The 11,114-nt window shown below is 41.2% G+C and overlaps 1 protein-coding gene across 1 annotated transcript in view; it reads left to right on the plus strand.

Annotated features, from left to right (window-relative positions):
* Positions 1-9,525, plus strand: part of LOC149432778 (uncharacterized) — a 72,830-nt gene extending 63,305 nt beyond the window's left edge. Inside the window, exon 23 of the mRNA XM_089665042.1 lies at positions 8,338-9,525. Within this exon, the coding sequence (XP_089521168.1) occupies positions 8,338-8,549 (212 nt within the window). The 3' untranslated portion in view covers positions 8,550-9,525. The remainder of the gene's footprint in view (positions 1-8,337) is intronic.
* Positions 9,526-11,114: the final 1,589 nt, after the last annotated feature.

Below are 11,114 nucleotides of genomic sequence, written 5' to 3' on the forward strand. Positions count from 1 at the left end.
ATATATTACCATCAATGAGGATCAAGAAGACTCTTGTCGACTTGAACTAAGATCAGGTCCTTGATGCTTTTTCACAGATGCATATGGGGGTGAGGGACCAGGTATACACGATGCGTGGATTTCAAGCACATATAATGTGTATATAGCATATAGCAGGCCGTAGATACCTAAGTTTAATGTACCCAATAAAGGGTTTCCAAAAATTGCTCAATTTGAGAAGGTTATTTGCGGTTTTTAAAGGATGTGGCTATGTCACAGCAAAAAATACCTGAGTAGGATAGCGTATATATATATATATATGTAGATTCTCCTCCTGAGAGGAATTCCAAAAAATTCCCCAAGTATACAGGGTAAATTAGGCCCATGAATCATGCCCTATTAACGCCATGTAGGCTCTGTAAATCTCAACAGCCGTAAGCTTTTAAATAACTTGCCACCGGTGGAAGATATGTTTCCCTGAGGGATTGCCGTTTGCGAACCGCTGTGATAGTAGCCCACTGGTAGTTCTCAGAGGGTCTTGGGCCTACCTAACAGGGAGCTGTGACACCGCCGTTCCTTCCCGCCTCGTGGGCGCCGCACCCTGTGAAGACGCCGAGCGTAGTGACGTCAATACGTTGACGCGTTTCGTCCGCCAATCACCGCAGACTTCGTCAGAACTGGGAGGGGACTTCAATCCTTTGCCTTATATGGTGCACTAATTGCATACCAGAAAGTCTCCACCTCACCATCTTGTGTTGAAAGAATATCACTACATTGGGAATGTCCAAAAATGAATTAAAACACATATATCTTGAATTTTAAAATGATTGCTGGATGTAGAAGAGGAGCCTAATTACTATAGATCAAATTATCTTCCAAAAGAATGATAAACAGGAGATTATTATTAACATATTTCACGTTCACATAGGGAAACATCAAAACCAAGTCCAGCCACCAGAATTTCAAAATCAGTCCTATTATTCTATATGCTCACCACCTAATAAGAGTAGAAAAGGTTGAACAATTAGGTTCATATTTTTTCCACAGAGGCCCATATTTAGTTCATATATAGGATATCGCAATGTAGATTATAACTCAGGGTATATAGAGAGTTCAGGGGAATTCATTTCAAAAACACCCCAAAGTTGAGTTCCGTGTTTAATCCAGATGGGACAAGTGCCCCTAGGGTATAAATCCAGAATTTTTCTTTTTGTAGGACTTTATCAAAGTCACCCCGACGAGCCGAAATATTCAGCAGAAAGATCCCTTTTACTTTTAGACCATCTGTTTTACCCCCGTGTACTTCTTTAAAGTGTTGCGCCAGTGGATTCACTTTTTGGCATTCTTGTGGAAGGGAAAATACCTAAAGAGGTAATGGCCTATCAGATCAATGAGGAGATGGATGCGGAAATTAGATCTGCATTTACTAAGAACTTAGACCCCCAAGGAGAGGGAAACGAGGGAGACATCAGGACCAAGTTTAAGCTACACAAGAAACTAACTACTAAATATTTGAATAGAAAGTGGGATATTACATCCCTTGAATCATATATAGAAAGAGGGATTGTTCCCAGGGGATTAAGAGAAAGGGTAATTCCAGCAGAGCATCTTCACACCCCCAGATTTCTGGAAAGGTGGAAAGAGGTCTGTATAAAACATGGCATAGAGATTATGCGATTAATTGTGGAAGAAGAGAAGGTTCAACTAAATGAACTCTCTAATGAAATTAATGAGAGCGCAAAATCACTTGATCCCCTGAAGAATGATCCTGAGTTTGATAAACACAATGATTTCCTTAGAAAAGAGATAGAAAAAATACAAAAAAACCTGAAATTTACGAAACAACAAAAATTTAGAAGAGACTTAGAGGACTGGGAGAAAGGTGAGATATTTGACCTAACTAATAGTAGAGGAAGGAGTCGATCAAAACGTAAAAAACATTTTTCTAGAAATAATAGAGGATATTCATCAATGAGTGAGGATGATGATGAAAGTAATAAGAGATCTGTCAGTTTTTTAGAGGAAAAAACAGATGGCGAGAACCATGGAATACTAAAACAGATAAACAAACAAATGAATGGGACAAAGGAAGAAAGAAACACCCCAATTGCCCTCAAACCATCCAATCAAAATCGAACCAGGAGTCACAAGAGATAAAGACTAATCAAGAGGGGGGAACGAATGACCTTAAGGTAATAAATCTATCTAACTTTGTATTGAAAAAAAGACACTATGATTTACTGCGGAAAGGTCTAACCTTTTCTCCTACGGACAAAATGGACTTGTTTGAGGTCTATAAAGACTTGAACTTGTTGAACTTGAAAGATCCTTTTAAGAATTCCATATGTATCTAGAGAAGAAGAGAATCCCTGTGATCTGAATTCAGAGAGGGAACAACAGGCATTCAGAGATCTTATTAGTCTTCTTGACGAGACTCCCACAGACAGTGAGTTTGGGGAGGGGGATGTTTCTAACAAGTGGAAAAGACATACTAGACTAAAAACTCCTTCCAAAAGAATGCCTAATATTAGGGAAAATAAATGGCTAAGTACTTTCTTAGATCTCGTGCATGATGACCTTGGAAAAATAGACTGGACAATGAGGAATGCTGATAACCTCACCAGGGGTGAAAGAATAGCCCTTATGGAACTTAGAAATGCTAAAAACATTGTGATTAAAAAGAGTGACAAAGGGGGGAATGTAGTACTATTAGAGAGTGTGGAATATGAGAAGGAGGTGCTTAGACAGCTAAGGAGTCTGGATACATATCGCAAACTACATAATAACCCGTTCCCAAAACTTGTGGTTGATTTAAATAAAAAAGTGGGATTGGCACGTGAAGCAAATCTATTAACCAAACGGGAATGTGATATGCTGACAGTTGAAACATATAATATCCCCACCTTCTATGTAATCCCAAAAATACATAAAAATCCCTCTCAACCACCGGGACGCCCCATAGTATCTGCTATTGGTGGCCCCCTGGAACCAATAGGTAAATTTGTAGACGACTTAATCAAGGATTTGGTCTTGGAACTCAGATCGTATGTAAGAGATACGGGGGATGTACTTAAAAAGATTATAAATGTAAAAGTACCAGAAGGTGCACTCCTGGTGGGCATCGATGTGGAATCACTGTATACCTCCATCCCACACGTTTGGGGACAGAAAGCGGTGGCCCATTTTCTGGAGATGTACTTTCCTGAAATGGGGGCTCAAAATGAATTTATATTGGATTTGCTTGAGTTTATGTTGACCCATAACTGTTTTCAGTTTCTGGGCTCCTTCTATCAGCAAATATGTGGTACCTCCATGGGAGCACCCTGGGCCCCGGCATTCGCATGTTTACATCTAGGTCTGTGGGAGGAGGAATTAGTATATCCCTCCACTCCCTATAAACAATATGCAATAACCTGGTTGCGATACATTGATGATGTCCTAATGGTATGGGATGGAGGTATGGATGAGCTTAAAAGCTTTATGGAATTTTTGAACAAGAATGATAGGAATATCAAACTCACTTATACAGTAGATAGAGAGGTGATAACTTTTTTGGATTTGTCAATCTCTGTCCACAAAAATGAACTGGTCACTAAAACATTTAGAAAGGAAACAGCGGCCAATACACTTTTACATGCTAATAGCTATCATCCAAGGAGTCTGAAACAGGGAATCCCTATAGGTCAGTTCCAGAGAATAAAAAGAAACTGTACAGAAGAATTAGAATATAGACATGAATCTATCCAGCTCTACAAAAGGTTTAGAGAGAGGGGCTATTCACATAGAACCCTAAGAAGAGCAAAAAGAAAAGCCCTCGGTAAAACAAGAGAGGAATTAATTAATAAATCAAAACCAAAGGCAGCTGCGAATACTGAAAACCAACCGGTAAGATTCATAACTAAATTTGGACAACAATGGGATGAAGTTAAGAAGGCCCTGGACTCCCATTGGCATTTACTAATTCAAAATCCGCAGATAGCAAAAGTGGTGGGAGAGAGTCCACACATGGTGGCAAAACGAACTCGGAATCTAAATGATATACTAGTACAATCAGAATTTCAGAGGGCACCACAGAGAAACTGGCTAACTAGGAAGACTGGCGTATATGGTATGTTTCCATGTGGTCATTGTCAGATTTGTCCATTTGTACATAAGTCTAATCAGTTTTTCAATAATGATAACTCTAGGACATTTCAAATACGAAGCTTCATTAATTGTTCTAGTAGTAAAATGGTATACATGATAGAATGTCCATGTAAAAAGATATATATAGGTAAAACCAAAAGAAGCCTTAGGACTAGGATCGGTGAACATCTGAGAGACATTAGAAATGAAAATAGGAATGTAAGAAAGGGAGAAAAAGTGAATCCACTGGCGCAACACTTTAAAGAAGTACACGGGGGTAAAACAGATGGTCTAAAAGTAAAAGGGATCTTTCTGCTGAATATTTCGGCTCGTCGGGGTGACTTTGATAAAGTCCTCCTACAAAAAGAAAAATTCTGGATTTATACCCTAGGGGCACTTGTCCCATCTGGATTAAACACGGAACTCAACTTTGGGGTGTTTTTGAAATGAATTCCCCTGAACTCTCTATATACCCTGAGTTATAATCTACATTGCGATATCCTTTATATGAACTAAATATGGGCCTCTGTGGACAAAATATGAACCTAATTGTTCAACCTTTTCTACTCTTATTAGGTGGTGAGCATATAGAATAATAGGACAGATTTTGAAATTCTGGTGGCTGGACTTGGTTTTGATGTTTCCCTATGTGAACGTGAAATATGTTAATAATAATCTCCTGTTTATCATTCTTTTGGAAGATAATTTGATCTATAGTAATTAGGCTCCTCTTCTACATCCAGCAATCATTTTAAAATTCAAGATATGTGTTTTAATTCATTTTTGGACATTCCCAATGTAGTGATATTCTTTCAACACAAGATGGCGAGGTGGAGACTTTCTGGTATGCAATTAGTGCACCATATAAGGCAAAGGATTGAAGTCCCCTCCCAGTTCTGACGAAGTCTGCGGTGATTGGCGGACGAAACGCGTCAACGTATTGACGTCACTACGCTCGGCGTCTTCACAGGGTGCGGCGCCCACGAGGCGGGAAGGAACGGCGGTGTCACAGCTCCCTGTTAGGTAGGCCCAAGACCCTCTGAGAACTACCAGTGGGCTACTATCACAGCGGTTCGCAAACGGCAATCCCTCAGGGAAACATATCTTCCACCGGTGGCAAGTTATTTAAAAGCTTACGGCTGTTGAGATTTACAGAGCCTACATGGCGTTAATAGGGCATGATTCATGGGCCTAATTTACCCTGTATACTCGGGGAATTTTTTGGAATTCCTCTCAGGAGGAGAATCTACATATATATATATATATATACGCTATCCTACTCAGGTATTTTTTGCTGTGACATAGCCACATCCTTTAAAAACCGCAAATAACCTTCTCAAATTGAGCAATTTTTGGAAACCCTTTATTGGGTACATTAAACTTAGGTATCTACGGCCTGCTATATGCTATATACACATTATATGTGCTTGAAATCCACGCATCGTGTATACCTGGTCCCTCACCCCCATATGCATCTGTGAAAAAGCATCAAGGACCTGATCTTAGTTCAAGTCGACAAGAGTCTTCTTGATCCTCATTGATGGTAATATATCCACATTTTTATATATGTTTTGTTTTCGGGGTACCTGATGCCCAAGATCTACACATTTAACTTTTTCTATATATATCCTCAGAATCATTTGGTACTGTGGACCTTGTTCCATTTGGGGTGGCTATCCAGGAAGTCCCTACACTTGAGAGGCGGGTATGATAGTTTCACTTTTGAGAAGGTAACAGCAGTATCCATTGACTATTGTGGAGGGAGGTCTGGTTAATTTTGGATGTGATTTGGTCTCCATATTGCTAGATACATACCATGTATTTTTGTGTTCCAGCTTGTACATTCCAGGAGGTCCCTGATATACACTGGGAACACACCCACTGAATACACGGCTCACACAAATATTAAGCAGGAAACCTACGGAAATCCAGGATAATTATTTCATCATTACACCACTCTGCCTTATATGGTGCTCTGTTGGCTAAGATGACCCTAAATTGAAGACGCTAAGTGCTTTTTAACATGATTTTATTTTTTTCATATGTACACCGTGCTCATGTTTAACCTCCCTATGATCTATGTGATCAAATAAAGTATTGTTAAAATTCATTTGAATTCACACTACTCCGCGTGGATTACTTAGAAACCTTCTTCTTTTTTAGATAGGTGTGTTCTTGTCACACTATCATATTGTTTAGTATGCTGTTCCCTCGGTTTATGTATCCACACTTATATAAGTGAGTCGGAGATGTGTCTTTGACATTAACAATTAGTGTCATTTTTGGTGGCTTGCTCCTGCTTTGTTGTTATGCTTTTTACTAAGCTGTCCTGGGCAGTGTGCCAGAACCTGTAGTGTGCTTTCCTGATCCCAGTATTGTGCCCTCCCTCCAATACTGTGCCCACCCCCAAATACTGCGCCCTTTGTGTTGATTAGTGTTTGATTTATGGCATGTTTAAAATCAATTTTCATTGAAAGTACTAATACTGTACATAAATGTTTATTCTATCAACTATTTATACTTTAATTCTTGAGCGTAGGTGTATAAATTGAGGCAGTCTGATAGGGGCCCCAGTACATTACTTTGCCCAGGGGCCCATATTGCTACTAAGACAGCCCTGATCAGGGCTGAGGGCTCTTGAAAGGAGAAGTGAGGCAGGGTGCTGTGATGTGTTTTCTTGAAACTATCTACAGAGTCCTGCCGGCCCTTCCCACCGACCAAGACCTGCCTAGATTGTATTGAGAAGCACAGAGATCTAATTGATGGCATGTAATTTAAGCAGAAAGGTTTCATTTAAAAATGATGTTGATGAGGGAGGAGGGAGGAGCCAAGGAATTCAAAATATGAGTAGAATAAATGTCAGCTTTAATTATCTTCGCTGGCATGGCCACATGTAATCCAGATAACCTCCACTCACTGGGGAAGGCTTTCCACAAGATTTTGGAGAGTGTTCCCGGGAATCTCTGCTCATTCACCCTAAAGAGAATTTGTGAGGTCAGATACCAATGTTGGATTAGAAGACCTGACTCGCCATTGACATTCTAATTCATCCCAAAGGTTTCCAGTAGGGTTGAGGTCAGGGCTCTGTGCAGGACACTTGAGTTCCTCCACACCAAACTGGACAAACCATGTCTTTATGGAGCTGGATGCTTAGAGACACATTACACAGGCATGTTACCCTGTTGCAAACATACAAAGGATTTCCCAGCAGCACTTACCAGCCAGCCTGCAAAACAACCAACTTGGCCCTGTCTAAAAGTTTGCATTAAAAACAGTGTTTTGTCTGCACATATTTGCAAATACATACATAAGCCACAGTCCCACGTCAAGGTACCTCTGTATACTGTGGACCTAACTACAATTTCCAAAGTCTCCATAGTGGGAGCACATGTATAAATGGATAGGTTAAGGGTAGGTGTGCCTGAAGGAGCCCATCCCTCTTTAAATAGACAGGGACGCACCTGACACCCAGCTATACCAAAATGACAGCAAAGGCATCCAGTGCATCCAAATTACCCAACTACACAAAAAATGGCAGCCATCCCAACCTTTAACCAGCCTTAGTAGTAAGGCTAAATTAGTTATTTCGTAGGCTGGCTGGTAAGTGTTGCTGGGAAATCCTTTATTTGATTGCGATGTGCATTTCCCTTCCATGTGCACCTTACTGCTAAGGCTGGTTATAGGTTGGGACAGTTGCCATTTTTTGTGATGTTTCACTGTTGTCACCATCAGGGAATACAGATGTCATGTAGACATCCCTGGAGTACAAGTAGACAGGAAAGGGCTGCAATGAGGCTACAGGAGATCAGCAACACTGATGTGCAACAAACGATGGAAAAAAGTAAAAAAACAAAATTTTACTAATTAAAAAAAAAATGTCAGATGTACTTTAACCCTTTGGCACTGGCGCCTCCTGGTTCTTTATGGGGTTTTCGACGTCGGGAGGAGAGGCGAAGCTCAGGGTCATGTGACTGCCGTGATTGGCTGTTATGGTGGTCATATGATTGGAAAGATCCCGACTGCAAGTAGCAATTGGGACCATTCCATGAGGCATTATGAATGTGCCAGAAGCATGCAGGGTACATTGGGTACACAAATGGCCCAAGGCCCATCCACCGAGAGGCTGCATATTTGCATGTGCTTGGCGCCAAGGAGTTAAGGAGCCCAATGTTATTCTACTTTAATGATAGTTAGGAGTTAAATGTCACTTGTGTCAAACTTTTCTCCTTGCAGGAAACTCCTCAACTCAAATATCAATTCGAGGCTGCGGTACTAAATCTCTGTGCGATGCGAAAAATTATTCATATGTTGAGGGATATTCGACTTTTGAAAATCTCTTTATTTGTGGAAGCGCAAACATCAATTACAAAGGGGGAGTCTTCTTCCCACTCCTTTCCACAGCTGCCACCATGCTTTTCCTCCACCAGTTTATTAAGGACCCTTAGTCTTCGCATGCTTGTGAAAACAGGATCGGTCATTGGAGGATGAACTCAGAACAGTAAATGCATGTTGCTGAGAGTTCAAAGTGAAACTAGCATTGGGGCAAGGTGGGGGCTGGAGGGGCATGTGTCCTGGGAGCAGAGTTTCCCTGTGGGAGGGAAAACTTGAAGGTAGGTGCCTACAGAGTTATATACCTTCGTGTGAATACTGACTAGTGTTGTAAGAGTTAAATGTTTAGTGCTGCAATGCGCCTTCCCCTACATGCCTCACTTCCTGCCTCTGCAGTGCTAATGTAGGAGGAGACCGGACCTCCTAACTGGCCGTTCATAGGAGGGGAGCAGTAAGGTTCACCTGTGTGACTATGTGAGGAGTGCCCTTTTAGAGGGATCGCGAGATGGGTTTAGAGTTATGGGCCATGACCACTACTTTGTAGAAATGGACTTAAAGGATAAGTTCACCTTTTAGACAAAAATAATAAATGCACATTTTTTGCAGGTAAAAAAATGTGCATTTATTATTTTTGTCTACAGGATCCTGGAAAGCATTGCACCAGCGATCAGTAGATCGCTGATGCCATGCAGGTCTCCTGCAGACCTGTCAGAATATCTGCTTGCCATACTCGATGTACGGGGTGTACGGGATGTGGGGGATGTACGGAGTGTAGGGGATGCATGGGGTGTACATTGCATTACTTTCTTTCCCTGCCGGGGAAACTGATAGAGGGACCATGAAGTGACATTTTACACTGGGAGTGTGTGTCAAGCTCCTGCTGTCATGTCCGTAAGGACCTGGCAATGAAAGGGTTTGAAGGCAGGGAGAGCACCACTTGACACAGCAGAGCACCACAAAGCCCACAGCACAGTAACATACAACTGATACAAGAGCAAGAGAATGTTCAATGTCATTTGAATATTGCACAAAATATAATATTTCTAAACTGTAAATATCATCATTTTATTCAATAAAGTGGTTACTGGTTAAGTGAATTGTCTGGTCTGAATCAATTGGGTCCTGGAGGATGAAGAGTATCATTTTACAGTTAACCCTGGTGGTTATAAGGTGAAGCATGTCAAGAAAGGGGAGCAGCCAGTTCATGAGAAGGAGCCGTGGTGGTCAATGATGGGGGTTCTGTAGGGAGCAGAGGCCTGGCATTGTCCACCCTACTGGGCGACAAGGTCCCTGATTGAAGACCTGCTGCAGAATGGAATATTTCTAGGGGCTGGTTTCCTTAGACACCAACAGTTGTTAGAGCAAGGTCATATTCAAAAATTAAGACTGGTATGCATGTCTTGCTATTTGAAGTGCTCACAAAACAGCTACAGGCACCTTGTTCCAAACAACAAAATGACCTTTGTATTCTGACTAACCTTGATGTTCTTTTTTGGCAAAACTTGTTCTCTGCGCTCGGGAAGATACCTGGTATATAGGTGAAAGGCAACTTGAATGCCTATACCATGTATATCAGGGGTCTCTAATCTTTTTAAACAAAGTTTTCTGTCCTTTGGACTTCAGTGGGATTGGACTGTGGCCAGTGAACATAGAAAATGCCTCAGGCTTGGTGGTCAGTGGGAGGAGGAAAAGTGTGTAATCATTGGAATTAGTGGAGGGAACAGTGTCCCATCACTGGTATTAGTAGAGGGAATTGTGTCCATTCTTTGGTATTAGTGAGAGGAATATTGTCCCATCATTGGTATTAGTGGAAGGAATAGTATCCCATCATTGGTATTAGTGGAAGGAATAGAGTCCCATCATTGGTATTAGTGAAGGGAATAGAGTCCCATCATTGGTATTAGTGAAGGGAATAGAGTCCCATCATTGGTATTAGTGAAGGGAATAGAGTCCCATCATTGGTATTAGTGAAGGGAATAGAGTCCCATCATTGGTATTAGTGAAGGGAATAGAGTCCCATCATTGGTATTAGTGAAGGGAATAGAGTCCCATCATTGGTATTAGTGAAGGGAATAGAGTCCCATCATTGGTATTAGTGAAGGGAATAGAGTCCCATCATTGGTATTAGTGAAGGGAATAGAGTCCCATCATTGGTATTAGTGAAGGGAATAGAGTCCCATCATTGGTATTAGTGAAGGGAATAGAGTCCCATCATTGGTATTAGTGAAGGGAATAGAGTCCCATCATTGGTATTAGTGAAGGGAATAGAGTCCCATCATTGGTATTAGTGAAGGGAATAGAGTCCCATCATTGGTATTAGTGAAGGGAATAGAGTCCCATCATTGGTATTAGTGAAGGGAATAGAGTCCCATCATTGGTATTAGTGAAGGGAATAGAGTCCCATCATTGGTATTAGTGAAGGGAATAGAGTCCCATCATTGGTATTAGTGAAGGGAATAGAGTCCCATCATTGGTATTAGTGAAGGGAATAGAGTCCCATCATTGGTATTAGTGAAGGGAATAGAGTCCCATCATTGGTATTAGTGAAGGGAATAGAGTCCCATCATTGGTATTAGTGAAGGGAATAGAGTCCCATCATTGGTATTAGTAGGAGGAATAGTGTCCCCTCATTGGTATTAGTAGGAGGAATAGTGTCCCCTCATTGGTATTAGTAGGAGGAA

This window comes from Staurois parvus, unplaced genomic scaffold (genome assembly GCF_062004578.1).
Source record: "Staurois parvus isolate SC_StPar_1 unplaced genomic scaffold, SC_StPar_1.0 ptg002113l, whole genome shotgun sequence".
NCBI lineage: Eukaryota > Metazoa > Chordata > Amphibia > Anura > Ranidae > Staurois > Staurois parvus.